The sequence below is a fragment of the Cnephaeus nilssonii genome, assembly GCF_951640355.1.
Source record: "Cnephaeus nilssonii genome assembly, chromosome: X".
NCBI lineage: Eukaryota > Metazoa > Chordata > Mammalia > Chiroptera > Vespertilionidae > Cnephaeus > Cnephaeus nilssonii.
Genome location: NC_137071.1, coordinates 39,242,993 through 39,270,122, shown reverse-complemented (window position 1 = coordinate 39,270,122; position 27,130 = coordinate 39,242,993). Strand labels below are relative to the sequence as shown.

Genomic DNA, 27,130 nt, shown 5'->3' with positions numbered 1-27,130 from the left:
AACCTGGGTAATAAGAATCCAAGAAGGTGATCTAGGGTTTTTCCACCTCACTCCTGGAGGAAAAAACGAAGATCCACTGCTAGAGGGGCTAAGAAATGTCATATCCTGCCCTATCCAGTTTTGCTCAGTGGATACAGCCTTGGCCTGATGACCGCAGGGTCCGGGTTCGATTCTGATCAAGGGCATGTACCTAGGGTGCAGGCTCCTCCCTGGCTGAGGCCCAGGTCAGGGCTCATGCAGGAGGCAACCAATCAAAGTGTCCCTCTCACACTGATGTTTTGTCCCTCTCACACTGATGTTTCTCTCTGTCTTTCCTCTCTCTTCCCCACTCTAAAAATCAATGGAAACAAATCCTCAGGTGAGGATAAAAAAAAGAAAGAAATGTCATATCCTATGAAAGACACATCTTGAAAATGCCTAAAGAAAGGTGTCATTTTTTTGTGGTGAAGGGACTGGAATCCATGTTGATGAAAACACCTTGGCGGCTGTGGTAGCTGGCAGTGGCAGCAGCAGCAGGGTGATGGGGGTGGTGCCTTCCCCTGATCAGCCGGGTCACCTCCCACAGAGGGAGGCCAGAGTGCAGCTTAGGGAGCAGACCTAAGCCATCAGTAGGACATTCCCTGAGGGCTCCTGGACTATGAGAGGGGGCAGGCTGGGCTGAGGGACACCCCACCCCAGTGCACGAATTTGATGCACTGGACCTCTAGTAGTCAATAAAATTCTAATAACTACTTATGGTGCCAGGTGGGTACTAGGGAGTTTACTTCTTAAGTTATATAAATGTCTAACCACTATGTTGTACACCTGAAACTAATATAATACTGAATGGCAACTGTAATTTAAAAATAAAACATTTTTAAATAAATTAAAATAAATACAGACAAAATGACCTTCAGAGGCCCTTGCTATTTTAGGGCACAGAACCCATCTAGTGGGCCTGAAACCTATACCTCTCAAATGCTGGCCACACCCCTCTCTCAGAAATGGGTGGGAGGAAGAGTACCTCCTATTGCTCCCAAAATTTGCCTACTTTGACTAAAACATGCCCAAATCTGCAAAGATATGCAGCTCTGGTTCCTAAGGCAGTCTGGGTGATGGTGGCAATAGCAACAATTGCAGGAGAACACAGCTGCTGAGTGCCCCAACCTGAGACCTACAGGATTTACCTGCTGTCCTCCCCTGATCTGTGCCTGGCCCTGCCCATCCCTGAGTACAGTAGCCAACTCAATCCCTAAACCTCAGGAGCACAGAACTCTCAAGATTAGGTTAAACAAAGTAGCTCTACCTCCTGGCCATGCCAGAATGAGCAAGGCACATACAAAAAAAATTGAAAACTGGGTAATGTTTCAAATATGCACTCTAGGGCAAAACTCTAGGATGCTACACAAAGGCAGATAGAAATGCTTGCACAGCTGCTTATTAGAATCCACTGAAATGTTTGATTCCAATATTGCTCCTTGGCTTCAACACTACTGTATTGTGTAAAGACATGGGAAAAGGGACTGGAAACTGGCTGTGAACAAGCTGGACACTTACAGGTAAACAGGCTTTCCAAGGTGCATAAGAGAGATAACTCCTCCCCATTCCTTGGCACTACTCAACTCCATTCTGCCAGGGCCCAGCTGGGTCCACATTAGGTAATTTCCAGTGGGCCACTAGAATTGTTGTTTGGCTTTCTAGAAGACCTAGCCAAAGGAATCTGTTAAAGACAATTCCAACTTGGCAATAGTAGCTATTAATGTATCTATTCAAGCAATATTTGTTGAACACCTCTTCTACATTAGGCACTGTACTAGGTACTTAGGATACAATGGGTAGTAAGAAATCATCCCTATTATCAGGAAGCTGACATTCTCAGTGGGCTATGCTGATAGAATGAAAAGCATAAACACTTGAGAGTCTTGAAGCCCAGACCTGCTTCTGCCCCTATTCATAAGTGATCTTGAGCCAGTCCCTTCCCCTGGTTGTGTCTTATAGTTCACTAACAGATATTCCATAGATTCAGGTAATTTGTTTCCTTTATCCTGTCTAATAAAAGAGTAATATGAAAATTGACCATACCCCGCTGCACACACAAGCCATGCCACCAGCCAATCAGGAGCGAGTATGCAAATTAACCCAACCAAGATGGCTGCAGCCACGGAGCGAGCAGGAGGATTGGGTTTCCCTGGCAATGGAGGAAGCCAAGCTGCCTGCATTCCCTGGCCAGCCCAGGCCTCAGCTCAAGGCTACAAATTTTCAATTATAGAAGATAAATCCCAACAAAAATGGCTGCAGCCACAGAGCGAGCAGGAGGCTTGGGTTTCCATGGTGATGGAAGAAGCCAAACTTCCTGGCCGGCCCTGGCCTCCACTCAAGGCTACAAAGTTTCAATTATAGAAGATAAATAAATCCCAGATCCCAGGGTCTCCACTTGGGTCGCTGGGGGACGTAGCCGGCCTGCAAACCATCACAGGCCCCTTGCCCAGGCCACCCCATGCCCCATACCCCAAGAGAACCCCCACCCTGATCTGGGACACCCTTCAGGGCAAACCAGCTGGCCCCCACCCGTGCACCAGGCCTCTATCCTATCTAATAAAAGAGTAATATGCAAATTGACCATCACTCCAACACACAAGATGGCTGCCCCCATGTGGTCAAAGCTGGCTGCCACAAGATGGCCAGCAGGGGAGGACAGTTGGGAGGGACCAGGACTGCAAGGGAGGGCAGTTGGGGGCGATCAAGCCTTCAGGGGAGGGCAGTTAGGGGTGAACAGGATGGCAGAGGAGGGAAGTTGGGGGTGACCGGGCCTGCAGGGGAGAGCAGTTGGGGGGAACCAGGCCTGCAGTGGAGGGCAGTTAGGGATGACCAGGCCTCCAGGGGAGGGCAGTTAGGGGTGACGAGGCCTGCAGGGGAGGACAGTTAGGGGCAATCAGGCTGGCAGGGGAGCGGTTAGGCATCAATCAGGCTGGCAGAGGAGTGGTTAGGGCAGTGATGGGCAACCTTTTGAGCTTGGTGTGTCAAATTTCGACAAAAAACTGAGCATAACTTGGGTAGTGTGTCACTTTGAGGAAAAAACTAACTCCAAGACTCTAGTTGCAAATGTTTCATCTTCAGGAGCAGCAAAGGTTTCATCCTTGGCATGTGGCCGCGTGTCATCAGAAATGGCTACGCGTGTCAGTGCTGACATGCATGTCATAGGTTCGCCATCACTGGGTTAGGGGGTGATCAGGCTGGCAGGCAGAAGCGGTTAGGGGCAATCAGGAAGGCAGGCAGGCGAGCAGTTGGGATCCAGCAGTCCTGGATTGTGAGAGGGATGTCTGGTTGCCCGTTTAGGCCCAATCCTACTGAGATCGGGCCTAAATGGGCAGTCGGACATCCCTCGAAGGGTCCCAGATTGGAGAGGGTGCAGGCTGGGCTGAGGGACACACACCCCCCGTGCACAAATTTCATGCACCAGGCCTCTAGTAAAAGATAAAATTTTTGTGTGAACTATAGATTTTTCAAATGGGTAGGACAGCAGCAAGAAGCCATGGGTAGTATGTGGAGAAAAAACACCTCTGATGAAGGAGAATCTTCATCCTAAGACCTTGAATATGGCTTGGATGTCCCCCATAAGCTGTTTGCCCAACACAGGTGGTATGGGCAAGCCTTTACACAGAGACATGTCCTTCTTACAGTGCTTAGTAGGTTTGGGGCCAGACGGCCTGCAAAGTGCCCAGTTTCACTGCAATTTCTAGAAATACTTCCACCTCCACCAAAAGGGATGTTAGGAAACATTCAATTGATGCTAAAGACCTGAGAGCACCTCCCTCCCCAGGTATTTGTGGCCATTTTTGAGGAGAGCTGTGCTGGGACCAGTTGGAGCCATGCTGCTCAGATGAGTGGGGAGATGGGACTTCCTTGGATACTTCCCACTAAAATCACCATGCTGTGAGGCACCTACAGGAATGTTTTCTCCAGGAAACCATAGCATTTGGCATTCTGGTCTCAGAGGCTTGATAGGAAACAAACATAAAACAGAACTTTAAGAGGCCAACTGGAAAAAAATTCTGGAGTATCCTGGGCCTACCCTTCCACCCTTGTGCCCCACAACTAACAGACCACTTTCAGATGCATTATGTCTTGATCTTTACCATAATCCTAAGAAGTAGGATGCTATTACTCTTTACATTTCACAGATGGGAAACTTGATATGTGGAATGGTTTAAGAAGTTTGCTCTGGTGGGTCAAGGCCAGCGAGACTCTCTCAGGCCTCTCCTCCCTCTAGATGCTAATGCATTCTTCCTTTCTCCAAGATGTATGTTCTCTATTACTAGTACCTAGTATGCCCTACCAGGTGCTCATCCAACACAGTTGAATCCCTTATATATATTATTGCTACTTCTCTCTTTCCATATCTGTCACTGATTATATACTCTTCAAAAGTCTGCCCATCCCTAACCACTTCTACCTGGACAACAATCCCTTCTTGAGGTAGGAGCGGGTGGGAGTAGAAACTTGCAAATACCCAAGTTTACTAAAGGAGAAATCCTGGGAGACCAGATGGCTGCAATACCACTTGTTAAATACGATAACAGACATTCTTACAAAATACACAGGCAGCCTGGCCAGCGTGGCTGAGTCGTTGAGTGTCAACCTATGAACCAGGAAGTCGAGGTTCAATTCCTGGTCAGGGCACATGCCTGGGTTGCGGGCTCAATCCCTAGTGTGGGGCATGCAGGAGTCAGCCAATTAATGATTCTCTTTCATCATGATGTTTCTATTTCTCTGAAATCAATAAAAATATATTTTTAAAAAATTTAAAAAAATACAACAGTCACACAGATGATGGTATAACTAATACTATCTGGGAATATTAAAGAAAGCTTCTAATGTAGGTGACATGGAGTGAGGGGGGTAAAGAAGAGACACTTGATATTTCAAGCTGAAAGAAAAAGCATATGCTAGAGCCAAAAGATATAAGAGGTATGGCTTACTTGGGGAAACTTGATCCCATAAAGCTATAGCATAACATACATGTGAGGAGAAGTAGGAACTGAGTCTGAGTAAGGAGATAGGCTAAAGCCAGGTATCAAAGGGTTCTTCCTATATACCTTACTAAGAGTTTTAGATTTTCTCTTCTTCATATTCACTGCAGGGTTATAAATACTGGCAAATGCTGGGAGCAATATAAATTTCCCCCTAAAGGGGAATGGTAAAGTAAATTATGACAGCCATTGGATGGAATTTTGTGAAGCCATTAAAATGTTCATTTTAAAAAACTAAATAGCATCTACCTAAGCTTTTATTGATATATTAAGTAGGGATAAAGAGGTAGGATTTTTATGCACACCATGATTGCACCATGGAAAATTAAGGTACATTTATGAGCTATGATAAGAATACATATAAATAATAATTGTGTCGGCTGCAGTGGCACAATGGTTGAGCATTGACCTATGAACCAGGGGGTCACTGGTTCAATTCCTCAGGTTGAGCCCAGGTTGCAGGCTCAGACCCCAGTGTGGGGTGTGCAGGAGGAAGCCAGTCAATGATTTTCTCTCATCATTGATGTTTCTCTCTCTCCCTCTCCTTTTTTCTCTGAAATCAATAAAAATATATTTAAAAAATAGTAATTGCTATGCGCTTATATAAGAGTTATTCTATTTGATAAATTTTGTCATATGCCATGTTGGGTTTTACAAAAGGGTGAAATAAAATACAGAATTCTTCTTTCATTTGATTCCTCTTCCCATCTCCCCTACTCTCCCCTCTACCTACTTGCCTACTCTCCCTCTATAACAATCATTCTAGTCTACCACCTACAACTGGAATCCTTAACCCATGCGAGGTCCCTAGAAATGAAATGCCATCAAGGTAGTTGTTTCAAGCAGCAAGCTCCTGCATGGCCCAAAAGCTGTTCTAGCTCAATGCTAGGGAAGAATCTTCCATTCAAAAACATTACCTAGCTCTACCCAAATAAGCCCTTTCGCTAAATACTGGCCTGGAAACTTTTTCCTAAGAAAGGAAGACAGGTGCCAGAAGACTTCTATCTTGGCTCTCCTTCCAGGGGGCTCAGGGGAGATAAAGATCATGTTTCTGGCCAACCATTAGGTGGCTGAGACAGTCTGGGATTCTTGATTTACAAGCAAGCACTGTACAAAATGTCACTAAGGAGGAAGAAGAAGGGTGAAAACAGATCCAGCCAAGGGTACACCATGTACAAGAATGTGCTTATGCACCATGAGACCATCAGGCACTCACAGAAATTTCTCTCCTTTGATCTATAAGTCTAACTTCAAAAGAAGTCATATTCAGCCCAGCCAGCGTGGTGGTTCAGTGGTTGAGCATTGACTTATGAACCAGGAGATCACAGTTCAATTCCAAGTCAGGACACATGCTCAGGTTGCAGGCTCGATCCCCAGTGTGGGGCGTGCAGGAGGTAGCTGATCAATGGTACTCTCTCATCATTGATGTGTCTATCTCTCTCCCTCTCCGTTCCTCTCTGACATCAATAAAAAATCTTTAAAAAAAAAAAAAGAAGTCATATTCACAAAATACAGGATAATTTGAAGGCTGGACTAGGCATGTGGCAACCTCCCTCACTAGAAATCCCTCCCCTTCACTCCACCCAAGCCCACATCACCTAGCTCCCCCCATCCAAGAGCAACAAAGACATCAGTGACTCAGACAGAGGAAGAAGAGAAGCTTAACAATTTAAGACTCAGCCAAAAACAATTTCATAGCGCTAAGGAGAGGAATGTTATGGGGGAAGGAGGTAGAGGAAGTCAAATATCATTTGCATTCAGTTTGGGTTTGTTTTTTGGTCTCCCCCTTCCCTGCTAAAACAGTGACCAACCCAACCCAAGGGTCTTCTATTCTTCCTGGAGTTACCAATGACCCAAAATAGCCAGCAACTGTGGTTTGCTGGCTGGACTCTAAGGCCCCACCCCAAATACTCAGTCAACAGTTGCCTCTACAAGTCAGGATGCCCACAGTGAGCTCATTAGTAGGTGGATCCAATACCTCTAAGCAGAGCTCACTGAAATAGAGAGGGATACTCACACATTGATAGCTGGGGAAGAGAGGGGGGAACCACACACCCAATGCCATTCTAAAGAGAAGAGGGCAAATTCTCTAAAAGTTCACTGCTTTCTGTTCTGTTATACCCTTTCCAAGAACCCCTTATGACCTTCTTAAAGACTGGGCACAAATAATCAGGAAGTCAGAAAAGGCCAATGATTTTAAAGAAAGCAAAGGCCCGTAAAAATGACTTGCCCAAGGTCACACAGGCAGAGACTAAAAATCAGATATCCTGATTCAGTGTTCCACTATTCTTTTAATTATAACATTTCTACTAAACAGCATTTTGAAAGTCCAGACAAGTGCTCCAAACTGTGTCAAAAGCTCAGCCCAGCCATGGTGGCTCAGTAGTTGAACATCAACCTATGAACCAGGAGGTCACAATTTGATTCCCAGTCGGGGCATATGCCCAGGTTGCAGGCTCGATCCCCAGTAGAGGGTGTGCAGGAGGCAGCCAATCAATGATTCTCTCTCATCATTAATGTTTCTATCTCTCTCTCCCTTCCTCTCTGAAATCAATAAAGATAGCACAGCCAGTGTTGCTCAGTGGTTGAGCATCAACCTATGAAGCAAGAGGTCCCTAGTTTGATTCCTGGTCAGGGCGCGTGCCCAGGTTGCAGGCTCAATCCCCAGTGGGGGGAATTCAGGAGGCAGTCAATGATTCTCTCTCATCATTGATGTTTCCCTCTCCCTTCCTCTCTCTGAAATCAACACACACACACACACACACACACACACACACACACACTGAGTGGCCAGATTATTATGATCTCTGAACGCATAATAATCTGGCCACTCAGTGTATATCCTATATAATAAAAGGCTAATATGCAAATTGTCCCCTCGACCAGGAGTTTGACCAGCAGGCAGGCTGGCCAACTGCCCATGTCCCCTCCCCCTGGCCAGGCTGGCTGGACCCCACCCATGCACAAATTCATGCACCGGGCCTCTAACACACACACACACACACACACACACACACACACACACACTGAGTGGCCAGATTATTATGTGTTCAGAGATTGTAATAATCTGGCCACTCAGTGTATACTAGAGGCCCAGTGCATGAAATTTGTGCACAGATAGGGTCCCTAGGCCTGGCCTGCAATCAGGGCCAATCTTCCCCAGCTGCCAGCAGCTGGCCCTGCCCTCCTCCATGAACGCCGGTCACCCTCTGTGTGTGGAGCGACTGGAGGGGCAATCGGGGACCCCTCGCTCACACCCATCTTGGCCTGGCGCTGCCCGCACCCACTGCCACTCACCCCCGGTTCCCCATTCCCCATTGGGTTATGGGAGCCTACTGGCTGGGAGAGGGACCAAGAGGTTGGCCGACAGGCCCCAATTGGGCGATCGGGGCCTGCAGGCTGGGGGCAGCTCCTGCATTGTGCGTCTGGCCCCTGGTGGTCAGTGCACGTCATAGTGACTGGTTGTTCCACCAACCGGTCGATTTGCATACTATCTATACTAATAAAAGAGAAAGAAGCAAATTGACCGTACCTTCATGCCACCCACCAGCCCATCAGGAGTGAGTATGAAAATTAACCCAACAAAGATGGTGGGTTAATTTGCATACGCAGGCAGCAGGGGGCAGGACGCAGGCATTCTGCACTGCCCCCGCAGCTCAGGGCCTCTGGGCAGCGTGGGAAGGCGGGAAGGCGGCTCCAGCCAGAGAGAAGGTGGTGCCGGCAGCCAGGGGAAGGAAGGCCCATTCTTGCATGAATCTTTGTGCATCAGGCCTCTAGTGCTTTTATATATAGATAGATATGAAATCAATAAACATATATATATATATATATTTTAAACTCAGCTTTTCCAACCTAGGGCTAAACAGTTTAGGACTAGGGATGGGAGGCAGAGGGACTTTGGACCCAGCCCACTCAGAAAAGCCAAGTGAGAAGCCTAGGTGTACAAAAGGCACACACAAAGAACTTACCAACTGAAAGGCTTTACCTACTCCAAAGAAATAGTTTCAGTTGCTAAGAGCCTCTGCCCCTCCCTCTCTGTCCCACATTCTGAACTTTTTCAGGCAAAGCAAGATTATTCCTAGGCTATCAGAGATCTAGGTAAGAAGCCAGAGTGGAGTGACCAGGCAGGGTCAAGAGGGCAAGGAAAATAAGAAATTGGGGTAGCCCAGCCAGTATGGCTCAGTGGTTGAGCATGAACCTATGAATTGGGAGGTCACAGTTTGATTCCCAGGTTCAGGGTTGCAGTAGGGGGTGTGCAGAAGGCAGCCAGATCAATGATTCTCTCTCATCATTGATGTTTCTATCTCTCTCTTCCTCTCCCTTCCTCTCTGAAATCAATATAAATATATTTTTAAAAATAAAGCAGGGTAAAGAAATCACTCATTCCAGAGCTCACCCATCTTACTCTCTCTTCTCCCACTCATCCCCCAGCCCCATCAGAATCTCACCTCCTGCTCTAAATAGGCCCTAAGCAAGGAGAAAAGTTTACAGGTGACACCTGATAAACTTGAGGAAGGCATTCCCTGTACCAAAGGAGAACAGAGGACTAGTTGAGATGGCGAAGGGTATTTGAGGGGGGAGAAAATAGCCAAATAAGGCATACTTAACTGGTAAGGAATCATCAGGAAAGGTTCCAGAAGCTGACGTAGCAGGGAGGAAGCCTTTAGTCATTGGTTTCCTCTGGCAAATGGCCTAAGGCCAGGAGACAAACTCCCAACCTTAGGAAAAGGCCCAGGCTATGGCACAGAGAAAGGTAACTAGGCTAGATTTTTCCCAGGCCAACTTCATGCCCTGCTGAAACAGCTCTCCAAGTACCAACAGGGAGGTGCAGTGTAACCCTGAAGCAAAACAGCAAATTCTCACCAAGCATATGTATGGCCCAGGTGCCAAGAGAAGTAAAGCACCTAGAGAAGGGGGCTTTACTCTACTATGGGTACATATTTCTGATACTGTTTATATTTTCATGTAGAGAAAAAAAAAATCAAAGGCAAAGAGGTTAAGTGACTTTTATTCTCAGCAAGGAAACTGCTATGAGTTCGTCAGTCTCCCAGGAGTATCTACAAGGAGGTCTGGAGAGGAATGTAGCTCACTTAAAACACTTGAAGATAGCAAAGATTTGTACAACTTAACTACTGACACCCACATTGGCTGTTACCTTGACCCCCACCCTCCAACTCCATACCACAGATTAGTCAACCCCAGTTAAAGATTACAACAGGTAAAAGCCTCTGGTTGTACTTCATCTAAACTTCAGGCTGAGATTTCTGAGAAAGGATTGGGGGGTTGGGGAGATTAGACCATGATAGTAAGGTCAGGGATCTTATCTAAACACATTTCACTGGAGAAAAACAAGCCTTAATCCTTCCCAGGTATTTAAGGGAGGTCAGGACTAAGGAGAAGGAAATGCTGACAAAGCTTAATAGGCATGCCTTGCTCTCCTTCCCAGGCCCTGGACCCTGTGACCTCCCAAATATATATCCCGGAAAGGATTCCTCAGAATTATACTGTGTCTGTATCACCAAATGCCCACATCTCAACTTTTCTTTCATTAGGCCCTGATTGATAGATACCCTAGCCATACAACTTACCTATCAAATTTTCACAAAGTAGAAAGGTCACTGGAGATGAAAAGAGACTTCAACCTTCAAAGTCACCAATCACAGGAGCTACCTGACAAAACATTACTACAAAGCAAGCACAGTGGTAGGTCACCATACCAGTGGCCTAGAAGCTATCTCAACACTTACCTTATGCCACAAGAAGTCCATTGAAAAGGGCATCGAATCTAATTCTGTCATCAGGCACAGCCAACAAACTGTGTCTGGAAAGTAACCCAAGTTTAATGTCCAGATGCTGTAGATAGGCCCTAGCCAGAAAAATGCCATACTTCTTAACCTATCACAATCACACACTAAGAAATCCTCCCCTCATTTCTATCCTATCCCAAATAGCTATCTCATAGCAAAGACAGTAGGAGAACTGAAAGCTGTTTTTAAGCTGTGGACCTAGAGAATAATCACTAAGCTCTATTCCTTGGTTTAGCTCACATGGAAACATGAAGGAAGGAGCCTCTCACATACCTTCTGGAGCAACAAAGATAACAAAATTTGTTTTATTTAACTCACCCAATTCTGGGAAACCCAAGGTACAGTCTCCCCCAGCAAAACCCTTCAGAAGATTTGCCAGTTGAGACAGGATTGTTTGCTCCACTTGACCCCAGCACCAGTAATCTGGTCTATGCTCACATGTACTCTGTGGTTCCCTTGAAACAATCAGCACCTCAAGCCTTCCTTTATTTCATACAAACTCACTTTCAAGAGAGCACTGGCCTAGGACCACCTGGTTTATGCCCACATAGCAAAATCACATCACTCTCCCACCCAGAATGGCCACTGCCCCCAAGTGTACACATAGTTCAAGGTCCTGTTCATGTCCGAGTAAACCCCCTTCTTCCCAAAATCTCTAGAAAACAACATTTAATGTGTATATATTTTTCAAACTGTTTTTAAGTGAGTGAGCCCTAAATCTCCTACTAAATAGGGGATCTGCAAAGGCAGCAATTATATCCTCCATTCATTTACCCATATTCCTTATAGTAAATAGTACCTAGTAACCACTCAATAAATGGTGAGAATGCAGCTGCCTGTCTTTTTTCTTACCCATCCTACCTAGAAAAAGGTTGGGCATATAGCAGTTTCATAAATAATTATCATAGCTAACATTTGCATAGCACTTATTAGATGCTAAGCACAGTTCTAAGCACTTTACATGAATTGCCTCCTTTAGTCCTTGCAATGAGCCGGGGATAGGTACTATTATCTTCACTTTACAGTTGAGGAAAATGAGGCACAGAAGTTAAGTAACTTGCTCAAGGCTACACACCTAGATAGTCAGAGCTTAGATTTGAGCCCAAGCACTCTGGTTCCAGAGTTTGTGCTTTTCACCACTACTTTATGCTCCCTTTCTATAAAGGCTTGAAAAAAACTTTTTTGGCTAGCTACCTGCCCCAAGCTTAGTCTATAACACCTAAAGGTGACTAGTGAGGGTTGAGCCAGGAGACTGCAGTCTGTATTCAAATGGTTGCTACAGGAGCAAATATTGTCACCAAAGTGGAAAGTACCATAAAATCCTAACCCAAGAACAGCTCAAGCTGGAGTACTGAGTGAGAATACAGAAGTCAGAGCTCAAAATTTTAAATAGTAGAGAAAAAGCGGGGAATTTGGGTGAGGGGCAGGAAGGAAGAGAAAAAAAGTCATTCTGAGGCCCCAGAAGAACTGAGTCACCCACTGACTAAAACCTGTTGCAGCAGAAGCTATTTAGGGGAAATCCATTGCAATCATCTTGTTAAAATAATCGCCACAGAGCCAATTCTCTGGAAGTCTGTGTCCCCTGGGTGAAAAGAATCATTCTTCCAAGAGAGGCAAATCTAGTCAGAGACCACTGATTTGGGAATCAGGAAAGCCAACCTCTCCTACCCAAACTATTACAAATTTTATGTGATCCCAAGCAAGCTGAGTGGCCCCCTTAGATATGAATATGGAAAATAAGTAATGAACACTATAAAGACTCTTAGGACAGTGTTGCCCTATCTCAAGCAGGAAAATGTGGTTAGTCTCTTCTCCTTACCTCCCTTCAGTGCACATATCCACCTTCTACCACCCTTCACAGTCAAAACAGAACACTTACCTTCTGGCAAGTGCTATGAAGAGTCCCAACGGCATAGTTGGAGCCTGAACCATTTCCATATAAAGTAACCTGAGGTCAGTTCTACATACTCAGAAGAATTTGTTCTTCTCTTCCCATGACCATAATACCACTATAGTCAAGTTATCCTCAGCACAGAGGAAGAAACATTAAGCACCCTGCAGGGAGTGCCATGTAGAAGTCAGACATTTGAAGTTCCTCCCCTATACCATGTGCCAGACAAGTTGGATATTAGTCCCAACCCTATTACCAGTTCAATCAAATCACTTCTCTTTTCTGGGCTTTCGTGTCCCCATCTAAAACATAAGGTTGAACTAAAATTTTGAGTACCAGCTCAGTTGCTCTGTGGTTCAAAATACTCCTGTGAGAAAACCCAGAGCATCCAGAACAATGGCTAAAAGGAAGCTTAAGGCTAAGAACCATATGATTTCACTCATATGTGGGATTTAAAACTGAAATCCATAGACACATAAAACAGTATGGTGGTTACCAGAGGGAAGGTTATGGGGTGTAGTAAAGGGTAAAGGGGTCCAAATATATGGTGACAGAATATTTGACTTTGGGTGGTGGGCACACAATGCAATATACATATCATGTATTATAGAAATGTATATTTGAAACCTATATAATGTTCTCATACAATGTCACCCCAATAAGTTTAATAAAAAATAAAAGAAAGCTTAAGAGTGAGAAAGTTCTTGGTCATCCTAAGTACAGATGCATTTGAAATGCTGTACCCCAGAAAAGCTAGACCTCAGCTCACTGGTACAGTTTATGCCCACCAGCTTATTAATGTCTAACAATATATATAGCTACCACATTTAGGAGGTTAAAAGGAAATTTGAAATATAACTCAGTAGTTTCCTGACCTGTCAGCAGAACTACCAGGAATCTATGCTACCTACAGGCAGTAAGAAGAAAGGGAGGGAAACACATTAAGTTTTCAGTATTTGTCTGAGGCTCTTTAGTCAACCCACAGCCTTCATAGTATTGTCTCATTGGTTTCTTTCTTGTTCCTCAGTGTTCTTGTCAGAACTACTAATGAAATAAACCAACTCCCTAGCTAGAAACTCTCCATCCTGAACTCAGTACCCAGGAAGAAACAGCATTCCGGAAGTGTAAGGGGACAAGAACATATATTTTAGCAAGTGCTGTTCAACTATGTATTGCCAGCATACATTGCCTGGAACATAGAAGACACTCAAATTTTGAGGAAAGAATGTCTCAAGCACATAGTACTGAAAGGGTCCCTGGAGTATATCTATTACTAGTACAGTTCCCTCATGATAAGCTGGAGAGACTGAGAGCCTAAAGCAGGGACTTGTGTAAAGGACCACTTATTTGGAGCCGTTTACTGAAGACAGGGAAGAAGTTCTTACGTGGAAAAAAATTATCAAATCAGTGTTTCTTGCCATTTCTTAATACCACCCTTCCAAATCAATGGAGTCCTGAGCTAATCCTCCATATCACGAATAAAAACCTGGAATTAAAGTTTTTCAGCTCTACCAAGCATGAAGTGGGAGGAGGGATGAACAGCAAATCCAGTCAATCATGACAAGAGCACCTCTTTCACTTGACCAGTAGATTTCCCCAAAAGAGACCACCCTTTATTCTGTTTTTTTTTTTCCCTATGGGGGCACAACAGTAGGGTGGAGTAGCAGGGAGAAAAGATTGTGAGTTGGGAAAGACATAATGATAAACTCAGTTTTATCTTTGAAATATCAGAAACAGACTGTTCTAAACCAGTTATGATGCCAATTTTCAGTAACTCTAGTCATGAAATGCCCAACCCTAGTAGTGTTGGTATACCAGATCTCCCCTCTGGAGACCTTGAAGCTAGAAATTCCAGTGAGGGGGACTCTCAGGAAAATATAAAGGGATCTGAACATACTGTTGCCAAGCAACACTATTAGAACAGAGATCAGAATATATGTAGCCGGTCATCTCATCTCATCCAGAGAAAATTGCATTTGGAGTCAGGGAGATAGACCAGATGACCTCTAAATGTTCCTTCCAGCTCCAACATTCAGTAAAGTCTCCTGAGAAGAGGAAGAGAGATAATAGTAAGGACACTCACAAGCCCAGCTGGGATGGCTCAGTTGGTTGTGCATTACCCTGTGCACCAAAGGGTTGTGGGTTCGATCCTGATCACGGATATGTATAGAAGGCAACTGATATCTCTCTCTCTCTCTCTCTCTCTCTCTCTCTCTCTCTCTCTCTTCCTCCCCTCTCCCCTCCCTCTCTCTTCCTAAGCATATCCTTAGATGAGGATTAAAAAAAAAGAAGAAGAAAAAGCTATTAAAATAAGCTATTGTTAGGCAGCTAGAGAATAATGGAAAGTTACCATACTAATGGTCACCCACTCACAAAGCAATCTTCCCCTTCTCCAAGCCTAACATGATTATTTGGTGCCTTCAAGGGTCCCATCAAAGCTCTCCTGTCCCAACATCCCCTCTGTGCCCAGAGGGCTATTCAAGAAGAAGCCTAAAGGAAATCTCCAAGATGGTCCCTGCTCTATCTCTATCACCTATGCTTTCACAAAGGGCCTAGTAAACTGGAAAACCAAAGAAGTGGATAGTGCAGGATCCAAAAAGTTACCCTTCTCTCACATAATCTCCATTCCTGATCTGTTGCCCAGCCCTAAAGTCTGCAGGCAAGGCTAGTTCAAGGGTTAAAAGACTGAGATTTTTCCTCCTATTCACCAAGTACCACTTTAGTGCCACTCGAGTGGCTCAAGCAATGCTAGGAATGGCAGGAGAATAAACAGTCCACACAGCCCCTGTTAAAGTTTAGCTGAATGCAGACTCAGAAGCCTTCAAACACTTCAAGGAGCTGGGCTTTATGTCTGCTGACATGGATGGTCTTATCAATGACCACTTGATTACCTTTCCCCTTACCTATTTAGCTAGGGCTAAAAAACCAGCAAACTGAAGAAGTTTTACCAAGATTGGCCCTCTAAATAAGAAGAGGAAGAAAGAGAAAAGTAAGAACTTTTCTCTTAGAACAAGTTATTGTTATAGGTGGCTAGAGAATAATGGAGAGTTAACAGACTACTGGTAAAAACCACCTCTGCCACCCACTCCCAGAGCAATTTTCCCCTCTCCAAGCCTAACATAAGAGAGTATAGATTAGTTGGCTCTGGCTTTGCTACTGACATGCTGCATCATTCTAGCTTAGCCCCTCCCTATTGAAGGTCTCAGTTTACCCATTTATACAATGAGAAGAATTGGATTTGACAGTTGTAAAGAACCTATTCCACTCTAGCAAACCAAAAATTCAAGAACACCTTGAAAATTCAAAACAAACTCTTTTTAGAGAATCCAAGAATATCCCAAAGACTTTGTGATCTAAAAACAGCCCTAGCTGCTTTGGCTTAATGGATAGAGCATTGGCCTGTGGACTGAAGGGTCCTGGGTTCAATTCCAGTCAAGGGCACATGCCTGGGGTTGTGGGCTCGATCCCCAGTAGGGGGCGTGCAGGAGGCAGCTGATCAACGATTCTCTCTCACCATTGATGTTTCTATCTCTCCCTCTCCTTTCCTCTCTGATATTAATAAAAATATATTCTTTAAAAAAAAGACTGTGATCTAAAAACAGTTGTTAAAGAGTGTAGGAAGGGGGGAACGGGTTATTTGTTTGTTTTTGGTTTTGTTTTTTGTTTTGTTTGGTGTGTTTTTTTTTGTTGTTTTGTTTTGTTTTGTTTTTGCAACTTTATTATCATCACCAGAAAGTGTTGAAAGCACTTTAAGTTTTCCATTCTGGCTACTAAAGCAGACCCAGGAAACTGGCAATTAAAAGCAGAATCCAAGAATTGGCAGGGAGAGGGTGCAGAGGGGCATGTTTTAACAGATTTAAGGGAGGCTGGACTGACTGTAGGAGACAATTGGCTGCAAAAGTTAAACCAACTCTGGTCAGACTATAGATATGGTTCATATGAATGAATGGATTTGGTTTTTCCACCATCCTTCCCTATCTGTCATACTCCAGAAATAGCCTAAAGTATACTAGTGAAGAAGAAGCTGAGAACGGGAATTTTCTACCTTCATTAAAGCCGCTAGTATCACTTCTCAGACTTTTGGCTAAGATCAAGTGTAGGTATCTGTTCTTGTCAGTTTAACATTAAAGCTACTAGCTGGTGCACAGAGAACTAGGATGTGCCCCTGGACACCTCAACATCGAGATGAGGAATGAGAAAACAGGAGGTACCTTATGGTGCCCCCAACTCTCACCAGGAGACCACACAAATGCCAACATTGGTTACTTTGCCCAAATTATCCACTTCCCTTTATCTGAGGACCATGAAGGCCTGAGAAAAGGTGGCAACTTTCTTTGGGAAAGAGAGGGGACTCAACTTCAAGAACCTAATCATTGAGTCAGAATAGAGGATCAATGTGATCAGCATCACAAAGCCTGGACCCCAAGGTAAGTTCTTTCATGTAGACCTAAATAATCTCATTAGTTGAGAGATAGAGAGCATGATATTAGATAGACAGTTGCTGAGATCCCTTTCAAGTTAAGAGTCTATGGTCTTAACAGGCATGATATAGTTGTTTCTCCTAGAAGTTGACCATTCCTTGAGCAAAACAGTATGGAAAATTATCCAAATCATCCAGTCCATCAAAATTCAGCCCTCTCCTTCTAACCTGATTCAAGTTTTAGTCAATTTCCATAAAAATGCCTGCAGTATTCAGGTACATTCAGTACCATAGGCTTGACCTCAAACAGCTCCTATTCATCCTTCTCCACATCCAGGAAAAAGATAACCATGCCATTTTCTTTGCCACTTTTGACTAAGGATGGAATGGTTAAAAGCCACTTTGAGACAATTTCTAGACCCATCAAGTTGTGTTTCAATGTAAGATATTGCAGAATTAAAAATGAGAAATGGCCTTAGCTGGTTTGGCTCAGTGGATAGAGCATCAGCCTGGGGACTGAAGGGCCCCAGGTTCGATTCTGGTCAAGGCCATGTGCTGGGGTTGCAGGCTCGATGCCCAGTAGGGGATGTGCAGGAGACAGCTGATCAATGTTTCTCTCTCATCACTGATGTTTCTATCTCTCCCTGTCCCTTCCTCTCTGAAATCAATAAAAATATTTTTTATAAAAAGAATGAGAAATGCCTCTAGAGAAGAGAGGTAATGGGACAATCTATTCTCAGAGATCCACCCACCTATTTAGGCAAAGTCACACCTTAAAAGGATTCAAGGAGTCAACCACAGAGAGATAAACCTAAGGAGAAGCTCCTGGAAGGTTCTTTATAATCCTCTGTCTTGGCAGAGACAATGGTATATTTTCCCCTCTCTTTTCAAAACCATTCTCTCTCACTTTGTGTGTGGTGGGGAGGGCAAGTGTGAAAAAGCCAGATGTCATAAAACCACAAGCAATTGAAGAGAGAGAAATAGCAGAACTGTGGTAGGCAATTAGACAGACATGAGCAGAGGAAGGACGGTGGGCTAGGTACATTAAATCACCAGAGTGAAAAGCCCTGGATGCCTAGCAACAGACAACTGTAGGGTGGGACCTCGTCCCCAGGGTGACCTTTCCTCCCCTAGCATATATGCTGGTCATTACGTTTGGACCCCCTGACCTTTCCTCCCTAGAAATAACATCTAGGCCTCAGTTGTATTTCAGCTCTAAGCCCAGAAAAGCAATAAAACCAGCCAAGGCTGACCTCAGGACTTGCCCTGGTGCAGACCAATCAATCAGTGGAGACCTAGATACTGAAACGACACACCTGGAAAACTGTTCAATATTCTATTGAGATCTTCCCCTAGGACCTCCCCTAAAATCTCTACATTTAACCCCCCCCCCTTCCCCTGCCATGGGATGTGGGATGGAGGACCCAGTAGCTGTCTCTCTGGAGAGCACACCCACACCTTTGCCTTTGCCTTTCTTTGGCTTTGCCTTCCCCCTCCCCATCCCCCAGGTGCATCACCTTTACCTTCCTAACTTCTAAGCTCCAAGGGCCCTTCCTTTGCCTCTATAACTTATTTCCTAAGCCCATGTCTTCTATGAATTACTTTTTCTACCTCTGTAATTTTATAAATAAATGGTCTCATAGTTTGAGTCTTAGCTCTGAATACTTTCTTAGCCAGAACTCAAGTACTGAGGAGGTTGCTGAAACCAGGTCTGATCTGACCCCACCGGTCTAACACCTGGTGCCATTCCTGCTGCCACCAACAGAACCACATACTTTTTGAAAACTTAGTGTTTTTGAAGGACAGGGTTTAGTAAGGGCAAGAATGACTTGGCAGTAAGTCTGGAATACAGCAACGTGGCAACCAAAGCTCAGCACACACCCGAAGAACTATGCCCCCCCCCCCGCCCAGCCCCTCTCATCCAGAGACACCCCAGCCATTCTCAAGGCTACTAGTCACTATCTCAGCTCTACAAAGATCAGGCAGTCCTAGGGAGAGGGTTCCAGGAGAACTGCATAGCCTAGGCCAGCCCAACAAGCTGCTTGGCCTAAGGGACTCAAACTAGGGTGGTCAACAGGCCTTCCTGGGCAAGGGAAGAGCCCCAGCAGCCATTTGTCATGACTTGCACAAAAGCAAGCAAGGCTCATTATTCAGGCAGACTCCTCATCTGCCCCTCCCTCCTGGGCATCCGGCCCCCTTAGGCCCCAATCCCAAGAGGCTTCAGTTCTTTTCATAATAGCCAGTGGGATGGAGACCAGATCCTAGAAGCTACCACCACTCTAGAAAGGTGTGACCCCACAGGAGGGAATAATCTACACAGAACAGTCCATAGGGAAACGGAAGAGATACAGAGCCATTAAATAATGGGAAGGGCAGGGATTTGGGGACTTGGAAGAAACCAGTCTTCTTCTCCCCTAGGAATAGGGCAGACCTCCAGCCCGCAGACTGATGTCTAGTGAAGTGTTATGACTACTTCGTAAAAGCAAGCAGCCTGCAAGTAGCCCCTACTAGTGGGAAACAGCTGAGGCTGCCTGGGGAGTCTATGGGAAAGATGAGTCCCGGTGCGGGGATCCACCCTTAACATCTCCCTCCTCCTTGCTTCTCAGTTCCCAGGGCCCCTCCTAGACAGTGGCAGCCTCGCCCAGAAGGTCCAATTCCTGGACTGGGGGACGTGTTCTCTGGACCAGTCTTTCTCCCCCACTCCCATGGCCTGTCAGGGACAAAAGGAGAACTTGGGCCCCCAGGAAGCCTTCCCTACTGTCTCATCCCAGAAGCAGGGAACTGGAGTCTAAAAAACAGGCCAACCCCGCCCAGTCCACGCTTCTAGTCAGGGACCACCTCACCCCCCACCCCCACACGAGGGCGCGACATACCAGGTCTCCACTCCCACTCCTCCCCACCCCAGGCCTTGGCGCGGCATCCCGAGCGGGCGGGTGGCTGGCCAACCCCCCCCCGCCCCCCGCTCGCCCCAGCTATCATCAAGGGGCTACAAGGGTCAGCTAGAGCCTCTGGGGCCAGCAGCGCCCACCCCCTGCACTCACCGTCTTGGGCATGGTGACGGCAAAGGCGATTGAGTTGGCAAAGTTTGGCTGGGAGCTGTAGGACAGCGTTGAACGCGCAGTACACAGGGCTCGGACTCCGGGGACTGGGGGCTCGGATTGGGTCCCTCGCTAGCCTCGGGGCAACTGCTCGGCTTCCTGCTAACGGGCCACGACTTCACAAACCCCACCCAGGAAAGAGCCGCCCCCGTTGTGCCGCCCGCTCCTTTATGTGACCGGGCTTCCGTGCTGCTCCCCGCCCTCGCGCCCGCCTCCCTGCCGGCCTCCGGCCTGGCCCCGCCCAGCCCAACGCCCTAGCCCGCCACACCGACCACTTGGAGGCCGGTCTGGGCTTGGGCTTCCCAAGGCGGGGTGCCCATCCCCCACTTAGCCCCACCCTGCTCCTCTCCCATCCCCTTCACAGCCCTTAGTCCCAAGTATCCGAGCCATCCAAAGGAGGTCCCAACACTGGGCCGCACCCTGGCAGAGATTTCAGCAGCCTCTGACTGCAACTTTCCACTAATGGGGATCTCGCTAACTATCAAGATTGCTTGATCCCTTTCTAGACAGTTCTGACTTTGAAATTTCTTCCTGTTTGTATCTGAACTCTTTTTCTCTGTGTCCTCTGCCTGCGAATCTCACATCTGCTCCCTGGGGCCACACAAATTCCCTTCTGTCTGTAACAACTCTTCAAAGATCTGGAAAACCCATGTCCCTCTGAAACTTTTTTTTCCCGCTTGGCTAAACTGCCTCAGCTCCTCCAACACTTCATCCATTCTCTTCTGTAGGACTCTACTGTATATCCCTTTTTCCCATCATATTTCCTCCTCATCCTTGCTCAATCTTCATTTTCTTCAGAATTGGGCTTCTCCCAATATCTGTCCTCTACTAATTCCTTTCCTTCAAACCCCGTATCCACCTTCTTTAAATCAATGTCCTGATCCTTTAGCTTGTCCCCCAACACATTCACCTATTTACATGATTCACTTTCTGTTAAGGCTAGAATTCCCCAAGGTTAGAGACACTCCTAGTTCATTCCCTTGAGATATATCTGCCAACACCTTCTCTACTTCTCAATATCACAGAATCCCAGGACAGCAGTTTCTAAACTGTAGCAGTTAACTGGTTGTCTGAGTTTTAGTTTGAAAGTGACTGGCCTTGGTCCTTTTTTCTGCTATCCACTGGCAACTGTTCTGAGTATCTTTTGTGAAGTAGAGCACTACATACCTCAGGGATGATGAGCCAACTTGAGGCAATCGAAAGGATATTTGAGAGGTGTGGTCAGGACACCTGGCTTCTAGTCATAGCTTTGACATTAACTGACTGTATGGCCTTAGTCAACCCCCTTCACTTCTCTGGGCTTGAGTTTCCCCTTCAAGCCCAGAGAAAAAAGGGCTAGACTCCTGGGCTTCCAAGGTCCTTTCCCACTCTGACATTATAAAATGATGGGAAAGGGAATAGAGTCCCTAGGAAAAGCATATGAGTTTAGCAGGGTTGCTTAAAGACTTGTCTTACATTTGTACTCAGCAATCAGTAGTCCTATTCCCTGCTTCTTGGGTTTCCAGTGTTCATGAGTCAATGTGCCTCAGTTTCTCTCCTGGCTGCCATGATTCATTGATGTGTGCTAAAGTCCATCTCCTGGAGCTGAGCAGTTGACCTGAGGAAGAGCAGCACTCTTCAGAAAGCCTCAACAGCAGGGGTAGCAATGGCAGCCAATCACATTCTTTAGCATTACCATGGCCCTTTTCTCCCAGAACATCAAAGAACTCACTGATTCCCTCATTTATTTTCTCCTAGGGCCCACAAGGGCCTGGAACTATGCTAAGTGCTAAAGGGGAGGGGAAGTTGATTAAAGTCTCCAACTTTCATTATCCATTCTGGAAAGTGGAAACCCCCTGTGTGTCATTCCCCATGTCCGATGCCAACCCTCCACACACACACACACACACACACACACACACACACACACGAGAGAGAGAGAGAGAGAGAGAGAGAGAGAGAGAGAGAGAGAGAGCTGGTTAAGGAGTGCCAAGCAGCTGAACACACTACTGAAAGGAAAAGGGGGCACTAGAGTCCAATTGGGTGATGGGAGGTCAGATGGTGGGGAAGCTAATGAAGTTGATGGAAAGAGGGGCTGAAAGAGAGGAATGTGTTTAGCATTCTGGGGAGGAAAAGGGTGGGAATGGAAGGAAATCATAGACTATCAAAGACTGTTTAGTCCAGCCTCCATTAAGGTCAAGGAAACTGAAGATCAGAAAGAGGAAAGGATTTATGAAGATGGAGCTACCAATGTGGAGAATGGATTCCAGGGGTAATAGAGAATACAAAGAGTTCAGTGAAACTATTGAAATAATACAAGAAAAAAATTTTGAAGGCAAGAATAAGGGAAGTAGTGCCTCTCCCTCTCACTTCACCAGATAGAAGCTGGTTATGGTGATTATGGTCAAGTAGCTGGATATTGCTTGAAGGTTACACTTGAAACGTTCTGGCTAGGAGGGACTCATCTCAGAACATAGGCATCTAGGGGTTTGTTCTCTTGTTCTTCAAGATGGCCAGGGAAACACACCTTTGTTTCCTACCTTAAAAAAAACACACTTCATGCCTATATGGCCAAAATTTCTGATCTCTACCCACCTCAATCCTTACCATGATCTCATGTGAAGTGAGAGTTAGCTCAATCTTCCTAGGATAACAGTAATCTCTACAATTAGATTTAGATATGATGAGATATATGACAGTGTTTGTAGAGACAAGACATGGGATTAAGGGCTAAACACCCCCACATATGTCTGCTACCTTCGGTGAGGGAAGTAAGAGGTATGAAGACAATTGGGTTTTCAGAAGAGCTGAATTTAGAATGGTCAAGGAGCAACAGACAAATATTTTTCAAGCAGTAAAGCTAGATGAGGGCCAGTATGAGCATAGAGTGGTACAGAGACATTCTGGATCTGGATTCCAAAGAAGCTGGGGGCATCTAAATCAGGGATTAGGAGATGCAAAAGGAGAAGATTTTACATAAGTTTTAGGGCCAGGCATGGGGTCCAGGTGAAAAGGCTCAGAATTCCTAGGGGGCTGAGACTTCTGGAGCTACAGCAAGTTTGAGTGTCAAAGTCAAAGAAATAGCAAGCAGAAAATGCATAAGGCTCATTTATGTGAAAGCCTATGCCAAACTCAAGAGAGAAATGAGATTGGACTTGTAATCACCTCCAACCCAAGACTTAAGTTCACTACAATAAAGAAGCTTCTGCTTTCTAAATGGCATTCCTCCTTCAGAGGACACAATAGTTCAGGAGAGGCAATACCTGAGAGATATTGGATAGGATACAGTTCTGAATCCCAGGGATACTTTGGATAAAGAAGCACTGCCCCCAAACCATTGGATGGTAACAATTTTTTAAATCATATTTTAATTTTCCATTACAGTTGACATACAATATTATATTAGTTTCAGGTGTACACCCTAGTGATTAGACATTATATAACTTACGAAGTGATAAAGAGAGAAACATCCATGTGAGAGAAACATCTATGTGAGAGAGAAACATCATTTAGTTGCCTTCCATACATGCCCTGACTAGGGACTGAACACACAACCCAGATATGTCCACTGAACCGGAATCAAACTGGAAACATTTTGGTGCACAGGAGGATGCTCAACCAATGAGCCATGCTGGCTGAGCGTTGATATTTTTTTAAGAGTTGAAAGGAAGGGAGGGAGGGGAGAGAGAGAAAAACATCGATGGGAGAGAGACACATCAACTGGTTGCCTCCTGCACATGCCCCCACCAGGGCCAGGAATAAAACTTACAGTTATGTGCCCTGGATGGAGAATCAAACTTTAAACCCTAGTGTGGAGCCCTAGCCAGTTTGCCTCAGTGGATAGAGTGTCAGCCTGCGGACAGAAGGGTTCTGGGTTAGATTTTGGTCAAGGGCACATGGCTGGGTTGTGAGCTCCATCCCCTGTAAGGGGCATGCAGGATGCAGCCAACTGATGAGTCTCTCTCGTTGATGTTTCTATCTCTCTCTCCCTTTCCCTTCCTCTCTGAAATCAATAAAGATATATATTTTTTAAAATAAAATAACATAAACCCTTCAGTGTGCAGACCAATGCTCTAATCACTGAGCTACACCTCTCAGGGTGCAATTTGTACTTCTTAATCCCGTCACTTTGTTCATCCAACCCCCTCCCACTTCTCATCTGGCAACCAACAAAATGTTCTCTGAATCTCTGAGTCTGTTTATTATGTTCTGCTTGTTCATTTATTTTGTTTTTTAGATTTAATTGTTGATAGATATGTATTTATTACCATTTTATTGTTCATATGTTTGATCATTTTTATCTTTTCTTTTTTTAATAAATTTTCCCCTTTATTGATTTTTAGAAAGAGAGGATGGAAGAGGGATAGAGAGATAGAAACATCAGTGAGAGATAAACATCATCCATAGGCTGCCTCCTGCATGCCCCCAACTGGGGATGGAACCTGCAACCCAGGCATGTACCCTGACTGGAAACTAGTAACCTCCTGGTTCATGGGTTGACAACCATTGCACCACACCAGTGATGCTTTTCTTCTTTTTAAAGAAGACACTTTAACAGTCCAGGTAATACTGGTTTGGTGGGAGTGAACTCCTTTCTATTTTTCTTGTCTGGGAATCTCTTTGTCTGTCCTTCGATTCTAAATGATAGATATTCTGGGTATAGGAATCTTGGTTGTAGGTCCTTGCTTTTCATCACTTTGAATATTTCTTGCCAATCTCTTCTGGCCTACAAAGTTTCTGCTGAAAAATCAGCTGACAGTCTTAAGGGAGCTCCCTTGTAGGTAACTAACAGTTTTTCTCTTGCTGATTTTAAGATTCTCTCTGTCTTTAACCTTTTGCATTTTAATTAAGTGTCTTGGTGTGAGCATCTTTGGGTTCATCTTGTGTGAGACTCTCTGCACGTCATGAACTTGTATGTCTATTTCCTTTACCAGGTTAGGAAAGTTTTCAGAAATTATCTTTTAAAATAGTTTTTCTTTTTGTTTTGTTTTGTTTCTTTTTAATTTTATTTTATTGTTTAAAGTATAACACATAGTAGTACATGTATCTCCTTTTTTCCCCCATTGACCTTCCCCCAGCCTCTCCTACTCCCTTTCGCATGCCCTCATCCCACCCCTCCAAGTGTCTTGTGTCCATTGGTTGTGGTTATATGCATGCATACAATTTCTTCAGTTGATCTCTTTTCCCCCCTCCCCAACACTCCCCAGCCTTCCCGCTATAATTTGACAGTCTGTTCGGTGCTTGACTGCCTCTGTATCTATCATTTTGTTCATCAGGTTATAATGTTCTTTATTTTCCATAAATGAGTGAGATCATGTGGTATTTTTCTTTCATTGCCTGGCTTATTTCACTTAGCATAATGCTCTGCAGTTCCATCCATGCTGCTGCAAATGGTAAAAGACCTTTTTTTTTTTTTAAAGCAGCGTAGTATTCCATTGTGTAGATGTACCACGGTTTTTTAATCCACTCATCTGCTGATGGGCACCTGGCTGATTCCAAATCTTAGCTATGGTGAATTGTGCTGCTATGAACATAGGGGTGCATATATCCTTTATGATTGGTGTTTCTAATTTCTTGGGATATATTCCTAGAAGTGGGATTACTGAGTCAAATGGTAGTTCCATTTTTAGTTTTTGAGAAAACTCCATACTGTTCTCCACAGTGGCTGCAATAGTCTGCATTCCCACCAGCTGTGCACGAGGGTTCCTCTTTCTCCGCATACTTGCCAGCACTTGTCGTTTGTTGATTTGTTGATGATTGCCATTCTGACAGGTGTGAGATGGTACCGCATTGTCGTTTTGATTTGCATCTCTCGGGTAATTAGTGATTTTGAGCATGTTTTCATCTGTCTCTTGGCCTTCCTTCTGTCTTCTTTCAAAAAGTATCTATTTAGGTTCGTTGCCCACTTTTTTATTGGATCATTTACCTTCCTTTTATTAAGTTGTATGAGTACCCTGTAAATGTTGGAGATTAAAATTTTATCCGTGATAACATTTGCAAATTTGTTCTCCCATACAGTGGGCTTTCTTGTTGTTTTGTTGCTGGTTTCTTTTGCTGTGCAAAAGCTTTTTATTTTGATGTAGCCCCATTTGTTTATTTTCTCTTTAGTGTCCATTGCCCTAAGAGCAGTATCGGTGAAGAAATTGCTTTGGCATATATCTGAGATTTTGCTGCCTATGGATTCTTCTAGTATTTTTATGGTTTCCCGTCTTAGGTTTAAGTCCTGTATCCATTTTGAGTTTATTTTTGTGTATGGTGTAAGTTGGTGGTCTAGCTTCATTTTTTTGCATGTATCTGTCCAATTTTCCCAACACCATTTATTAAAGAGACTGTCTTGACTCCATTGTATGTTCATGCTTCCTTTGTCAAATATTGAGCATAGTGGTTTGGGTCGATATCTGGATTCTCTATTCTATTCCATTTGTCTATATATCTGTTCTTGTGCCAGTACCGGGCTGTTTTGAGAACAGTGGCATTGTAATACAGCTTGAAATCTGGTATTGAGATCCCACCTACTTTGTTCTTCTCTCTCAGGATTGCTGTGGCTATTCGGGGTCTTTTTTTATTCCAGATGAATTTTTGGAGAGTTCTTTCTAGGTCTGTGAAATATGCAGTTGGTATTTTAATGGTGAGTGCATTGAATCTATAGATTGCTTTGGGTAGTATGGACACTTTAATGATGTTGATTCTACCAATCAATGAACACGATATGCACTTCCATCTATTTATGTCTTCCTCTATCTCTTTTTTCAATGTCCTGTAGTTTTCTGAGTAGAGGTATTTTACCACCTTAGTTAAGTTTATTCCTAGGTATCTTAATTATTTTGGTGTGATGGTAAATGGGATTGCTTTTTTAGTCTCTCTTTCTATAAGTTCATTATTGGTGTATAGAAATGCCATAGACTTCTTGGCATTAATTTTGTATT

General features: G+C 44.7%; 1 protein-coding gene across 1 annotated transcript in view; it reads right to left on the bottom strand.

Moving 5' to 3' along the window:
- Nucleotides 1-20,399, bottom strand: part of MSN (moesin) — an 86,082-nt gene extending 65,683 nt beyond the window's left edge. Inside the window, exon 1 of the mRNA XM_079765724.1 lies at nt 20,169-20,399. Coding sequence (XP_079621850.1) covers nt 20,169-20,180 — 12 coding nt within the window. The 5' untranslated portion in view covers nt 20,181-20,399. The remainder of the gene's footprint in view (nt 1-20,168) is intronic.
- Between the last annotated feature and the right edge of the window lie 6,731 nt (nt 20,400-27,130).